The sequence below is a fragment of the Hyperoodon ampullatus genome (genome assembly GCF_949752795.1).
Source record: "Hyperoodon ampullatus genome assembly, chromosome: X".
NCBI classification, from domain to species: domain Eukaryota; kingdom Metazoa; phylum Chordata; class Mammalia; order Artiodactyla; family Ziphiidae; genus Hyperoodon; species Hyperoodon ampullatus.
The window spans coordinates 114,798,152-114,813,699 of NC_136913.1; the positions used below are offsets into that span (position 1 = coordinate 114,798,152).

The window sequence follows — 15,548 nt, forward strand, 5'->3', positions numbered from 1 at the left end:
CCCGCATGCATGCCGCAACTAAGACCTGGTGCAGTCAAATAAATAAATAAATAAATTTTAAAAATATATGGGGGGGGGGCTTCCCTGGTGGCGCAGTGGTTGGGAGTCCGCCTGCCGATGCAGGGGACACGGGTTCATGCCCTGGTCCGGGAAGATCCCACATGCCGCGGAGCGGCTGGGCCCGTGAGCCATGGCCGCTGAGCCTGCGGGTCTGGAGCCTGTGCTCCACAGCGGGAGAGGCCACAACAGTGAGAGGCCTGTGTACCGCAAAAATAAATAAATAAATATTATATATATATATATATATATATATATATATATATATATGGGGAAAAATAAATAAATATCTCATCTTATTTGGCGCAGAATGTTGGTATTAGCTTTCCAAGTGTGAAGCACATTCTTTACACTGTCAAAATAACTTGTACCTAGAATGTAGTCTCCATGGAGTCTCAACAATAAGATTCTGAACCTTACTGTATGTAGTGGCCCCTCAGATACCCAGAGCAGTTGAGAAATGAAGTGTTCTAGTCAATTTACAGTTAACCAGGGGCAATGCTATTCTGAAGTGAAACTGTTCTGCGGGGAGGCTGCTCCAGCAGAATACACTCCCCTTCTCTCCTGGATGAGGGCAACACATGCACTAACTGATCTAAGCTCTCAGTTGTGGACGTTTAGAACTACAACCCTTCTCCAACCCCAAGACTTTACTCTTCCAGCCAGACCATTAGCTCTGGTGTCAGTTCATTTGAAAAGAGGCTCACGAAGATTCACAATCCAGGCTATCTTGGGCGGCTCTGGCTGAGCAGAGTAAGCCTTTTATTTCCAACTGTGTGCCATTATTAATTTCCAGTTTCATTTAATTTTTAAACAGAGCACAAGCAATAGCAATCCACTCAAATATCTCTGTACTGTACTGGTATAAGAGTTTCATGGATTCCTTGGAATACGATAATAGCCAATCATCAGAAAAATCAACAGCTGATGCCTGACTTATCACCTCTGCCTTTCAGTCTGTGAGTTTATTTAGCTGAGGCTGCTTTCCTCATTAAGGACTCCCAGAATATCAAGAGGCTAATGAAATAACCAGCCATAGTTTTACAAACCAAGAAGCAGACTGTGTAATTTATCACAGCCATTATAAAGCATCATTTTTAAAACTGTTAATATTTACTTTTACTATGAAAGTAATGCATACTCATACAGGAAATTCAAATCCTTCAGAGAAACAGGAAAAGAAAATAAGTCACTAATTGATCTATTGATATCTCGGTATTTTTCTTCCATTCTTTGCCTTTTATGCTTAGATTTGAGAGGGATAGAAAGATGATTTGCCTCTCTCCCTCCTCAACCCCTCTCTCACATAATTGTAGTCATACGGGGCCCATAACTGTCTATCTCTTTTTCCCTTAGCATTAAATCACTACCAATTTTCTATACTCTAAAAAGGACATGTAAATGGTTTTGAAATAATCGCTCAAGTGGATGTACTGAGATTTCTTGAACCATTCTCCTATATGTGGATGCAGATTTTTCCGATTTGTTGCACTTATGAATAGCTCCAAATAACTTAAATAATGGTAGTCTCCTAAGATACCATTCTCATATCACCCTATGCTTTTCCCCCATGGCGCTTCTCACAATTTTAAGTAATGAATTATTTGTTTCATGTCTACCTTTCCCACTCTATGAAGCCAGGGACCACATCTACCTGGTTCCTCACGGTGCTGGAGGCACCGTGATAAGAGATATTCAATAAATATCTGTAAATAAATAAATAAATAAATAAATAAGTGAGTGAGTCATAGAAAAACATGTACAGGATTGTTTTTCAGTAAAATCCCAGCAAACACATCATGGGTCAAAGAAGTAAGTATTTTCAATGTTCTCTGTTGATATTATCTATTTTATTTCGGGAAGAATTATTCCAACATAGTCACACCAACAACATATGAGAATGATGGTATGTACCACACCCTTGTCAGCACTGGCTACTATCTTTTTTTTTAAATAATAATGATTATTGTAACAGCCACTACTTCATTTATTTTTTTAATTTATTTATTTTATTTTTGGCTGCGTTGGGTCTTTGTTGCTGCACACGGGCTTTCTCTAGTTGTGGCGAGCAGGGGCTACTCTTCATTGCTGTGCGTGGGCTTCTCATTGCTGTGGATTCTCTTGTTGCGGAGCACAGGCTCTAGGCGCACGGGCTTCAGTAGCTGTGGCACGCGGGCTCAGTAGTTGTGGCTAGTGGGCTCTAGAGCGCAGGCTCAGTAGTTGTGGTGCATGGGCTTAGTTGCTCCGCAGCATGTGGGATCTTCCCGGCCCAGGGCTCGAACCTGTGTCCCCTGCATTGGCAGGTGGATTCTTAACCACTGCACCACCAGGGAAGCCCCGCTACTATCTTTTTTTGTTTGGTGGTGGTGGTGATGTATACCGAGTTTTTTTTTTTTAATCCAGGTTAATTAGACAGGCAAAAAGGTTTTCCTATATATAATTATTTAAATTTGCATTTCTTTAGTACCAGTGAGGCTAAAGAGCTTTTCTCTGTCTGTAAACTAGTTGTGGTTCCCATGTTGCAAATTGTCTGGTCATATCCTTTGTTTTTCTAATCAATTTGTACAAGTTCTTTATCCAGGAACGATGTCAGCCTTTTGTCTGTTTTATTTGTTGTGCATATTTTCATCAGTTTGCCATATGCCTTTTCATTTTGGCTATTTTTGGACAGATGAACACTTCTCATTTTTATGTAATCATAACTGTCGATCTTTTCCTCTCTTCAAACAACCTTTTACCTGCCTGAGAGTCCCACATGTGAATTGCAGCTATCATTTAAATAATGCCAATTGTGAATTCAGACTAACTGGATTCAGAGACTCCTACATATACAACTAAGTCCTAACCTGTCCAGAGCCCCCATTCTCACTTCCTTACAAGCCTTGGCCACTAGAAGCCTAGGCAACTTAGACCGGTCACAGTTCTTGGTATCCTCGCAGCCCCAAGCAGATCGCCTTCTCAACCTCTCCGTTTTGTCAATGGTACCACCTCAACTCCAGACTGGAAATCAGGGTGGTACCTTTAACTGGACTACAGCCTTCATTTACTTTTATGTTTTTTACATCCCTGCCATGCAAGAGCTTCTCATACTCACTGGGGTTCAACCTCCTTTCTGCCATTCCAGGATCTCTACAATGAGACTCCCTAACCCTCCCCCAGGCATGAACCTTCTCAGGTCTGGCCAGCCCTGGCTAGGTGAGGTGACTTGACCTCACGATGCCATGAGGATGCCACGCCCACCCACAATGCCTCCTTTCTTCTAAATACAACCCACCTATTCCTAGAAGCCTTTCCAAACAGATCTCTCCTTTTTCTGGCCTGCTCCTCATACTTTAGAAAGGAAAGGGCCTTAGAAAGCATCTCCTTTAAATCTCCCATTTTACAGAGGGGGATGGACTTGCCCCAAGTCACATGCTCCTCCCCACCCCCCCACCCCCCATCTATACACGACACAGTTCTGCATTTTACCATCTAATCTTAATGAACTTGAGGCTAAAGATGGTGACCTTGACTTTTTTGGATTTGTCTAGGCTCTAATCTCCCCCAACTGCTAGCACGGGGCAAGGCCATAATACTTACTCCACAAAGTTGGCTGATTAGACCTAAACTGTTATATAAACAGATGGACTTTTCTCTATTTTTAAAACATATTCTGGTAAAGATATGACATCTTAAAGACATTATTGATATTCAAATCATTTTCAAACAAAATCCATCTTCTTTATTAAATATCTAAAACACCAAATTATTCTGTTCTACTGTAAGCTCTGTGAGAGCAAAGATGACACGTCTTCCCTGGAATATAATGGGCAGTTTTGCAGAATTTTGTTTAACGAATGACAGAGGGAAGAGGTGACTATTCTTTAATGTCATTTCATGCTACTTAAGTTGATGACAGACATCTAGAAAAGACAAGCTCTGACATTCTTATTGCCACGTAACAGCACTAATCTAAAATTACTATTAACAATATCTAATTCTGAGTAGCTTTTTATACCACCTTGAGAACTTCGAGCTTTGTTGGGTTGCCAGCAACATGTTTGCCATCTGGGCAAAGATGCTAACTACTACGGCTGAAGTTCTACAGATGTTATCATGGTGAATTTCTCACCTTCTCCTGAGAAATATGTGGCAGGGGAGACAGCAGCTCTTAGTATCCTCTTAGCATCCCCAGCTAAGTGAAGCTACCCCTATGAGAACCCAGTGGCCTACAGCCTGAAGGACCAGAAGGATGGCATTGCTGCCTGGATCAGTCCATTCACTCGCTGCCTTGCCCTGTACCAAAGCCTGTCATGTTGTCCTGCTTCACTGCAGGAGGGAAGGAGTGCAACATGGGCATGTGAGCCATGAGCAGTCTTGTGCACTACGGACTTCTTGCTAAGACATGGTTCTATCAAAATGGAGCCACCTTGGGAATTCCCTGGCAGTCCAGTGGTTAGGACTCAGTGCTTTCACTGCTGGGGTCCGGGTTCGATCCCTGGTCAGGGAACTAAGATCCCACAAGCCGCACACGGCCAAAAAAAGAAAAGAGCCACCTTTAAACAAGAAAGGGAAAGAAAAGGAAGCCTTTACCACAGGTATTAAAAAGGAGTGACCACAAAGAAGACAAAAGAAAGAAAGAGAAAAGGTTATGCTCCATGTAAATGCCTTGTAGTCCTTTCCTGTCAGTGATAGCCTAGTGGTTTCTAGGTGACGATTAATTACTCTTCCGTAAGACTGCTGCAAAATGTAGAGATACTAAATGTCTAGGATGCAACGTGAATATGATGATCAGATTCTTTGACTTGGGTAGCCATGGAACCTGACCTTCCCCTGCCGCCAGCTGCCGCCCGAGTGTGCCAGCCAGCACAGTGCCTGGGGAAGAAGAATGAGGCTGGTGCAGTTTCTTGGTGCCCAATTCTGAGTTCCTCCCACAGCCCCATTGATGCGCTAGAGCTGGCTACAAACGGAGGGAATTTGGCCTGGGAAAAGCCTGCAGAATTCGGGAGTTTGAAGAGCTGGTCAGCAACCATGTTTTGACACATTTTCAAAAACAGTCTTGGTAATTCTAGATTGAGCAGGACCTTTCTCTGGCCCCTAAACAACAGATGCATGAAATGCAATTGCTAGGTTTTTTGAAAAGAAATACGATTCTTAATAAACAATTTGTGCCTTTTGCCAGCCAAGCACTCTCTCTCTTTGTCCTCTCCAGGCAACGTGATGGCAGCCGTTTCCACTCAGCCGTTATATATCACTCGAGCACTTCACCATCCGCTGAGGCAGGGAAGCATCTCGAATGTAGCAGTGGGAACAGAATTCAGGTCTTGGCTTGCAGCCACGGTGGCCTCTCGTGCGCCACCCCCCCAATGTGGATGGATGGTTGCGAGTCAAAAGGTGGCCCTTGTCGCCGCTGAGGCCTCTTCCTGATGCTTAGTCACGAGGTCCCCAGCATCCTCCCATCCTTCTCAGCCTTGTAGCGATTTCTGACTAGGCAATGAGAGGCCCCTTTGCCGCGAGACCTTCTCCTGGTGAGCAGAAAACCTCAGGGAGGTAGAAATGTGTTTTTTTCCCAATGGCTGTGGCAACCCTGGTCCAATCACTTGTTCAAACACATGTGTAAAAATGCCTGGAAACGGTGATGATGTAGTTGATAACAATACCAGTTAACATTCACTGAGTGTTCATTTTGTGGTAATGACTCACATGAAATACCTCACTGTGCTTTCACAAAATAAATAAAGAAATTTTAAAAAACCTTGTTCATGGAGTCACAGTCAACAGAGCAAGGGCTGTGGAAGCAGCCAGAGCTGCAGTAAGGTCCCTGCTGTGTCACTGAAGAGCCCAATGACCTTGAGAAAGTCCTTCAACCCCCTTGGGCTTCTGTCTCATGGGACAAATGGGGAGACTTTTGCCCACTCTGCCTTCCTCCTACACATAGTGCAAGTTTACAGAGAAATACCAGAGATAAGGGATGGAAAAGCTCATCAGAAACTGGAATGCACTCTCCACAAGACAAGGCTGGGACAGACTCTGGTCCAAGGTCATACAGCTGGTTCATGGCTGGCCTGGAACGAAGGCCCAGGTGTCAGAACTCCCAGGCCAAACAGACTGAGCTGCTGTTCCACTCAGCTCAGTGGCGCACAGAACCACCAGCAGCTGGCATGGAAGCCTGCTCCACACAGGAACTCCCCGTGGCTGACTTTCACATCTCCTCGGCCTCATGCATCACCACCAGCAAAGCTGCCTCTGTCTAAATTTTCAACACACACACACACACACACACTCTCTCTCTCACTGTCACACACTTGTACATACCTTCTCTCACACAGATTATCAGAATTCACAGAACTGGTCCTGTAAGCAGGGATTTGTCAACATCCTGGGAAATTCTGGAACCCTCCGGCTATGACTACTCTTCAGGATGAAGATTTCTGGAGGTGGGTAGGAATTAAGGAAATAAAAGAAATGCCCTGGGGATAGCCATGTGTTTCTCTAGCAAATTTTATTTCATTTTGGTGAATACTGTAAGATCCAGTAATTCTGACTCTTTAAAAAGTGGTTTTTCTTCTGGGCTTCCCTGGTGGCGCAGTGGTTAAGAATCCGCCTGCCAATGCAGGGGTGACGGGTTCGATCCCTGGTCCAGGAAGATCCCACATGCCGCGGAGCAACTAAGCCCGTGCACCACAGCTACTTAGCCTGCGCTCTAAAGCCCGCGAGCCACAACTACTGAGCCCACGTGCCACAACTACTGAGCCCGTGCGCCTAGAGCCCGTGCTCCGCAACAAGAGAAGCCACCGCAATGAGAAGCCCATGCACCGCAACGAAGAGTAGCCCCCACTCGCCGCAACTAGAGAAAGCCCGCACGCAGCAACAATGACACAACACAGCCAAAAATAAATAAATAAAATAAATAAATGTTTTTAAAAAGTGGTTCTTCTTCTACTAGACTAGATGGCACTGTGGTATCACCCTTTTGATGATCAAGAAAATCTTATTTCATTTCAAATAATTTTGCTTCCATTGGGGGCCATCCAAGAGGCTGAACCCTCCCCTTGAGGGGGCCTGGTTATCTTATGGTAAATTTCTGAAGTAATCTGCCAAAAGACCAGATACACAATCAAGACCACAATAATAATGTGTGTCTACAGATACTGTCACACCCTGACCTACAAGTCCAAAAGGATTTTTAAAGGCACATGTGCCCTGAGGAATTCCAAACAGGGCCGGGGAGTCCATAGTGGCCAAGACTTCATTTTTACTCCTATGCCACAGCCATGGCTGTGGAATTCAATTTTTGCCCTCAAGAGCTTTTTACATCACCACCCCTCACAAAACCTACAGGCTCTATCAGCGAGAGGGATTATTTTCAATATTGCCTAACTGTTTACGAACGTCTTAAACACCAGAGTCTTGTGGTGACAATGGCTTACACAATTCTCACAACAGATTGAGACAGCAACCTTCCTAGGGTCAAGGTTCTCTTAGGTCGGGGAAAAAAAAATAACGGTTAGTGCTGGAAGGGAAATGAAAGTTCAACAGATTCTCCCAGAATTCCAGCATTCAAAAAGGACACTGTAAACTGAGGGAAGGGAAAGTGAGTAGGGGGTGAGGTTTCCTCTAAATCTCAATGGTGACCAGGAAGTCGGAGGGCTCCATTCGTCTGGGGCTGGACAGAAGAAACTGCCTGGCTCTTGCATTCCAAGAGGCATCAACAAAATATGGCCATAGCCCTCATCATGAGGGGCTGGGGAGGCAGAGGAGGGAGTGGGGAGCCTGTCCAGGGAAGCAGCCTCTGTAGCAGCAGCAGCCTCCAGGACCCTTGTGGTCACCTCGCTGAGGAGACAGAGAGCATGGCCATGTCAACGAGACTCAACTTGTCCATTCCCTGGACTGCCTGCCACAGCCCACATCTGTTTTAGGGAGAGTCGCAGAATGGGAGCCCTGACTGGGGCAACTGCACCCCAAAGAGTCCTTCCTACACCCCCCTTTACGGCACTCCATGACCTCCAGCAACTGGGCATTGCAGCTGGCTGCAGGAAAATGCCCTAGCTTCAAAAGCAAGTGGCTTTTCATAAAACAGCTCTTTCCGATTCAGCCCTGCGTTCATAAAGTTGCCTGGCGGCGCCCTGCTCTGACGCTCAGAGTTTGTAAATCAGGAGAGGTTTCTCAAGACTGAGCCGCACATGGGATCCGGGGCAGCGTTCCACCTGCCCTTCGACCCGCGGGGTGCCCCTCGCACTCGCAAAGCGCCGCTGATGCCCGGCGTGCAGCCAGTAGTGCGGGGCGCAAGCTGGGTACCACGAGCTCTCTCTGGGTGCCCGCAAACAGCCGCAGAGGGACATTCATTCGCCCAGGGAGAGCAGAGCCAGTGGAGAGAACGGAGGAGGGAGGCGACAAAAGTCAGGAAAGAAGAGAAAGAACAAAAAAGGGTTAAAGAAAGAACGAGAAACAAAGTGAAAGAGGAAAACGGAGGGAAAAGGAAAGAGAGAGCGGCCAGGAGCTGACAAGATCCCAAGCACGAGAAAGAAAAAAAGGCAAATAGAGGAAGCGAGGGGAAAGGCGGGGGGAGGGGAAATGCGGGAGCGGGAAAGAAGAGAGCGAAAGGCGGCTTGGAAACCTGGGTGCGGCGAAAAGAAGCGAAAGGCTGGAGGGGCTCAGGGACGCTGCACTCAGAGCGTAGTTCTTTTGGGGCCTCCAGTGCGGAGTCTGCGTGCTGTACCCTGTCCCGGCGGCGGCCGGGGGGCGCTCGTCCCGGGCCTCCTGGCCGCTTCCCCAGCGCGCACTCCCAGCCGACAAGCAGGCCAACCCGCGGGCAGAGAGAGGAGCCGTCCCAGGTCGGAACGGACGAGCTTCCTGCAGCCGCCACAGCGCCACGAGCGCGCGCGCCGGGGCGCCACCGCACGGGCGCCGAGGTGCTCCCTGGGTCGCCGGCAGCGGCTAGCCGCGCCTCCCGGCCCTCCGCCCGCCCCGGCCCGGGTCCGCTCCCGCGCCCCAGGGCCCCGCTCCGCCGCGGGCGCGCACTCACCTGGACGGTCTCAGCCTGGCGTCGCGCTTGCCGTCCACCACGGCGGGCACGCAGCTGGTGAGCTCGGTCCAGTCGGCGTGCAGTCCGCAGCTCCAACCCGTGGAGAACCTGGAGAAGAGCCAGGTCTCCCGCTTACCCGGCCGGTGGCAAGTGCATTTCTTCTGACCCACGCGGCATTCGCACGGTTGCTCCAGCTGGATGTTGCGCACCAGGTGGCGGCCGAAAGTGGTGCCTCCGGTCTTCTGGATGTGCAGGAACACGATCAGGTCATCACCCTTGATGTCGAAGTCTACCTTGCGCAGGAGGTCGCCGCGGCTGAAATTGTAACGGGGCACGAACCTGGCGGAGCTCTCATCCTCCGAGCGGTACGGGTCCGGCATCGGGGAGCTGAACGCCTGCAGGCGGAGGAGCTGGCATTCTGTGCCGGGGCACACGTATTGGAGGACGATCACGGCAAAAAGGAAGAGCATCACCAAAGCCAGCAGCAGCTTGTTGGATTTCTCATCCATGTTCCCGACGCTGGGGGAAACCCAAGCTCCTTACGTCAATCCCGCAGCTCAGCCCGCGCTCGCCGTGCGCCCGTACCGCCCCCCTCCCCCTGGCGCCGCCGTTGCGCCCCTTTCCCCCTCCCCTCGGCACCGAGTACTCCACCGCGGCGGCGGCGGCGGCGGCGGCGGCGGTGGCGCCCTTCCCCGCTTCCTTCCTTCCCGGCAGGCTCAGCGCTGTGGCTTCTGCCGCACACACCCCCCTCCCCCCGACTCCTTCCCGCTGGCCGCCTGCCCTCTCCCAGCGCCAGAGCTCTCGGAGCCGCTTCGCGGGGTTTCGTACCCGTGGGACCCCGCCTGACCCGGTTGCCCCACTCCTCAACTCATACCACGGGTCCGAGCCCCCGCGCGTCTTGTTCCACTCTCGGTGGCTCCGTGACTCCCATCCCCATCCTGCTTCGCTCGCCGGACTCTCCCGGGCGCTTCTGCCCCCATTCCCCTTGGCGCGCACGCCGCCGCCTCCTCGCCTGCCCGACTCTCGGGCTCCTTCCCCGTGCGCCCCGAAGCCCTGCTCTTGCCCGCAACGGGCTGCCCACCTTGGGGGACGCCTCAAGGGAGCTCGGAGCCAGGCGTTCGGAGTTACCCTGGGGGAAGGGGGTCCGCCGGCAGCCCGACTTGCTAGCGGAGACGCTGCGCTACGGGTGCCCGCGGAAGCGCGGGGAGGGAGCCGCAGCGTAGCCAAACGCGCGCCGCGCCCCTCCAGAGCCCCGGAGCCTGGCCGCCGCGGGCCAGCCGGAACTTTGTGCCTTTCTCTCCCCTCGAGGCTGCCTTCCCTTCCCGCACGGCTCCCGCGCGCCCTGGCCCGGGAGCGCGAGTCCCGCTTTCGCCTAAAACGTACCTGGCCAGGGGACCGAAAATCTTGGAGAAGATCGCGCCGAGCACGTGCTTCAGCGAGTGGCCCAGGGCGGCCAGGCCCCGGGTGAGCAGGGCCCGGCAGAGGGAGCCCAGGTCCCAGCGTCTCCTGAGGTCGTGCATCCGCCTGCGGCGGCCTCGGGCCAGCAGCGCGAAGAGAGGGGCGCGCGCGGCTCCCGCCAGAGAGGAAGAAGCCTTTAGGGGCTCGTCCAGGAGCGGCTGGGAGTTGAATCCGCGAGACACACCCCTAGGAGGGCCCGCGCGGACTGAGGCGGCGACTGATCCGGGCCGGCTTGCTGCCAATTCGGCCTCTACTCTGGAATGCCGGCGGGGACAGGTGGTGCGGGCGGGCGCTTCTCGCTCCGGTTGCAACGGCGGCCCGAGCGCCCGGGCTGCACACGCAGGCAGTGCCATTACCCCCTTGAGGCAACTCAGGGTACTAAGGATCTGGAGCGAGCTTGAATTTATGTAATAATGCCTCACGCCTAAGAGCTCAAACCACTTAACAAGCAGAGGACCTGGGTTTTCTCCTGTCTTGGGGGACGGAGGTCACTCCAGTGAGCACATCAGTACACTTTGGCCTGTAATTTCAACCTCCCCTAAAATAGCAAAGGCGCAAATTGGACCTTTCCCCCTCTCTCCTTGCCAATTTCCATTCTCCAACGGAAGCGGGGGCATTTTCTGAAAAGGTAAGTCAGCATGAAGGAAAAGCATGACCAAAAAACGTTTCAGAATGGGAATTTGAGCTTTTTTACAGCAGGGACTGGCCCTTACTCCCCTTTTCTTGCTCAATCCTCAGCATCAAGCCCTGTGCCTACAGGAAGCCTTCACTCATATAAAATGTATTAAAAGGAACGTACATGACTAAATACTACATCAGAGGGGGGCCATCTAATCCAAGGTGATGTGACAAATGAGGAAACTGAGGCCCAGAGAGGGAAAGGGATGTGCCCAAGGTCACACAGCAGAGCCTCAGCGTTTGAACCCAGGAAGCCATCCATTTCCTAACAGCACCTTTTCTAATACATAGGTGCAGACCATCCTCAAGCCAAGTGTCCAAAAGGCTCTTTTCAGATGCAGGACCAGCAATGTAAGGATTAGCAAGAAAGGAAGGAATGTCCCTTTAGGACAAGGTCCCCAGGACTCAGAACGCAAGACCGTTCCCATCCGGTTGCTCGGGTGGAGCTTGCTGCATACCGGGAACTGGTATTTCCGTGAATAAGTGCCCACTGCTATCTAGTCCTACCGCTGCAGAAGGAGCACGGGGTGACAGCAGTATCTCAGAGCAGCGCTGTCTGGGAGGTGGGGGCCGGTGAGATGAGTCCCCCGAGAGACAGCCTCTCCCACGATCTGCCTCAGAACATTTGGGCCCTCACTGGACCCTGCGCCATCCCTCTTCTATTCTCTCTGCGTAGTGAAGCAGCAAGCGCTGGTCTGGGGGTCCTGAGTTTCTGTCATTTCCTTGCTGGGCAGCCCTGGGATAATGACCTGCCCCTCCTGAGCCTCAGGTTCCTCTTCCATAAAATGGGACTAATTCCTCCTTTTTGACCATCTGGGTCACTGTGAGGATGGCCTTTGGGCAATTCCAAATATGAGGCAGTGTTTACCTGCTGCTCTAAGTTCAGAGGTGCTGACTGAGTCACGGGCCACTGAAGGCAGGGGCTCTTCTCAGGCGATTTCACAGCTGTGCCCCCTGCCCTTACCTCCCCACCCGTCCCAGATGTCCCCAGTCCTGGCTGGACTTCCACATGGCCCCCAACCTACCGGGGACAGTGAGAGACCCTTTGTCTGGCTGCAGGCATGAGGGATTCTTGAGAAACCTGCATTTCAGGCATTTTCCCTGTCTGGAGCATCCTGGGGGAATACTCTGACAGATGAACTTATACTAAGGAGCCAGATACAGCAACTTACAAGGTAGAACTCCCGGCTTCCCTGAGAGCTCCCCTGATGCCTCCCAGGCTTGTAGGACATGTCTGCGAGGGCAGGTGACAGGGGAGCCACGAGGGTCCCCCAGGAGCTCAGCCTGCCAGCTGTCCCTACCTTCTCCCGGGCCACCCATTCAACCTCTTTGTTCTCTCCAGTATGTGGCTTTCCTCATGGTGCCATCTGAGGACCACCCCCTCCAACCATTACACCATCATAATGACATTCAGTGGATCCCCAGAGAAACACTTCTGGAACAGTGGGTCACACGTTCATGCCCCCAGCAACTAACTTTGGAGTTTCTGCTCTAAGAGAGATCGGTGGGACTGGAACATGGGGAAGCGCCTTGGGTGGGGGTGGGAGAGTGGTAACCAGTACAGGGAACAATCAGGACTTACTCACGAAGAGGAACACAAACACATTCGCATACAGTCCGACTCTCAGAGCAAGGGGCAGTAAGGTTGGTGGTTTTGCTCTGTGCAAAGAAGGAACAGGAAGGGGCTGTAAAGTCTGGTTTCTGAGATCAGATATGTCACTAACAATCTAGTGTGAATATATACACCAGCTCACTGGAGGCTATTTGCATTTACAAGCCTTTCCTCCACCCTCATGCTATAAGAAAAAGAAGTGAATCTCTCATGGTGGATTTCATATATCAGGGTTCCTAAAAGTGGGGAGAAACTTTGGGGGGCAGTAGGGGAGCCCACACGTCTCAGAGGACCCTTCCTGGGGTGAGGAGGCTTCCTGCTAAGAAGAGGGAACTCTTCCTGTGTGTGTCCCAAAGTGCCACGTTCTCCTGAGGCCAGGCTTGGACCTTGGCAGGACGTTCCGAGACCTCTTGCAGCGCTGGGCTAGGCCCACCTCCCAGGAACCAGTTCCTCTCAGGAACTGAATAACAGATCCTGATACTCTAGAAATCAGCCCTATTTTGGAGATTGGGGTGGGGGGGGCAGAAGAGGAAGCAAACTGGATGAATTGTCAGGTCTGTGGTTTTGCATCTCCTTCTTTCTTAGGGCAGCCTGAGTTGCTGCGTGTGTGTATATACTTGGGATTCAGGACTTGGAAGGTGAGGAGGACTCCGCAGTCTGATCAGGGCTTCTGGTTGTCTCCACAGTGTGGTGTGCTTTTCATTATTTTTCCAGAACCTTGTCCTTCCATGGTTTCCACAAAAGGTTGCCGATTCTGGGAACATAAAGGTCAGGCTGCCTTGCATACTAAGCAGTGCGCTCCCAAATATGCATTTGGTTTTGCTGGAGTCTGAGAGGAGAGCAGGAGATGGCTGAGAAAGCGCTGGCCTGGGAGTTCAGCGACCTGGCTTCTTGTGTTGACTGCTGCGAACGAGACCCTGTATTGACCCCGAGGAAGATACCTGTTCGCTCTTGGGTTCAGCTTCCCTATTTGTAAGAAGGCAAAGTCGGTGTTGTGCCTTGAAGGGCATTTTCCTGCTCTCACATGGTAAGTCACACGCTTTTCTTGTCTTTCTCAGGGCCAAAGTGCTCCCAAACCCTCAGCGCCTTGTTGCAGGGGAGAGCGTGGTCCTCCCTGCTTTCTGTGACACTCACATGGTGGGGGGGGCACCGGGCCATCAGCAGCTGGACTTGTTCTGAGCCTATGTGGCAGGGGTGACAGCAGGGTCCCCTGTTCAAACAGAAACAGAAACAGTGAAAACTCAATGTCAAAGCAAGTGCTGCCATTCTTTATACAGAGCATAAAACACTAAAAAAATAGGCTTTCCCCTTATCCTGAGCATTCACCTCAATGCTGTCTTTCCAGCTGTCACTAATTTAAAACAAAAAAACGCTCATACTCTCAATTATAGGTGATTTTTGTCACGAAGATTGAAGGCATGCAAAGTATCGAGTCACTTCGTTGCTGGTTTTATGCGTCTCTCCAAACTGAATGAGCAGCAGTGCTTCACGGAAAGCGCTGCTCTGAAATTCTAGCTTTAATATTCTAAACAGGTTGAGTGTGTTATAGACAGCACTCTCAACCATTGTCTATTTTTCCCCCACGAAGCATTGACTTGTATTTGTTTAGCTTTAAAATAAAAAAGCCATGGGGCTGAAGGAACTAAAAGAGGAGGAGGATGCCGGGGTGAAGTGTGTGCTGAATGAACGTGTGGTGCAAAGGCAAGAGAAAGAAGCACTGGACCAGGGATCATGGTCAACTCTGAACATGCAGACCCGTGGCTGCCCTTCTGCTGATGGGGGCTGCCCACCATTTCCCTGACAGTGACACCACCACTTCTCACTGACAGCCAATGGAAGAGTCAGTTCAGGCAGGGACTTGAAAGCCATGGTGACCCAAGCCCTGGCAACCACCATAGGCAGCAGGTCAGACTCTGCTCCTGTGACAGTCACATCACTTCTTTGGGCCTCAGTCTCCAATCTTAGAAAATAGCCTGACCAGGTACCTTCCAAAAGCTGGCTTAGGGGTATAGTAAAGAGGAAGCCAATATGAAATGAGCTTTTTTTAAAAAGGAGAGAGCACAGGCTTGGAGAGCTCATCACCCTGGGGTTTCATCAGGGTTCTCTGAGCTCCCTCAGAGCCTCAGTTTTCTTATCCGTGAAAATGGGGCTGTAACAACCTCCCTGGGTTGTTGTATGAGTTAACAAAAAAAAATCTCTGGGGAGCACTCAGTCTAGTTCCTAGAAGGAGTAGACTTGAGTAAATGTTCCTTCTTCTTCCCTTTTGACTCTATCTTTGGTTTGAGCTCTTGGCTGCATTTCCCACAACAGTAACATACACACATTTAATGACAGGTGTCTGGCTTTGCCCCCACCCGTCTTCTTTACCTGCTATCTTTTCTCACCCTCCCTCCACACCTCTCCAGTGCTCTCCTGGCTGGTGTCCTCTGGAGGAAGAAAGCCTCTGATCCGTTTAGTCGCGCCGAGGAGTGGGACATGTCCACGTGACCCCTGGCAGGAGACATCTACAAAAGAGGAAGAAGAGGGCAGTGCTTCTACCAAATGTCAAATAGCTAGCTAGTGGGAAGCAGCCACATAGCACAGGGAGATCAGCTCGGTGCTTGGTGACCACCTAGAGGGGTGGGATAGGGAGGGTGGGAGGGAGATGCAAGAGGGAGGGGATATGGGGATATATGTGTATGTATAGCTGATTCACTTTGTTATAAAGCAGAAACTGACACACCGTTGTAAAGCCATTAT

The 15,548-nt window shown here is 50.7% G+C and overlaps 1 protein-coding gene across 3 annotated transcripts in view; it reads right to left on the reverse strand.

Annotated features, from left to right (window-relative positions):
* HS6ST2 (heparan sulfate 6-O-sulfotransferase 2) overlaps positions 1-10,872 on the reverse strand; it is a gene marked incomplete at both ends in the record, with an annotated part of 281,173 nt that extends 270,301 nt beyond the window's left edge. For all 3 annotated transcript variants that reach the window (XM_079727295.1, XM_079727294.1, XM_079727293.1), the window contains 2 exons: positions 9,062-9,580; positions 10,445-10,872. In XM_079727295.1, the coding sequence (XP_079583421.1) occupies positions 9,062-9,580; positions 10,445-10,872 (947 nt within the window). The remainder of the gene's footprint in view (positions 1-9,061; positions 9,581-10,444) is intronic.
* Between the last annotated feature and the right edge of the window lie 4,676 nt (positions 10,873-15,548).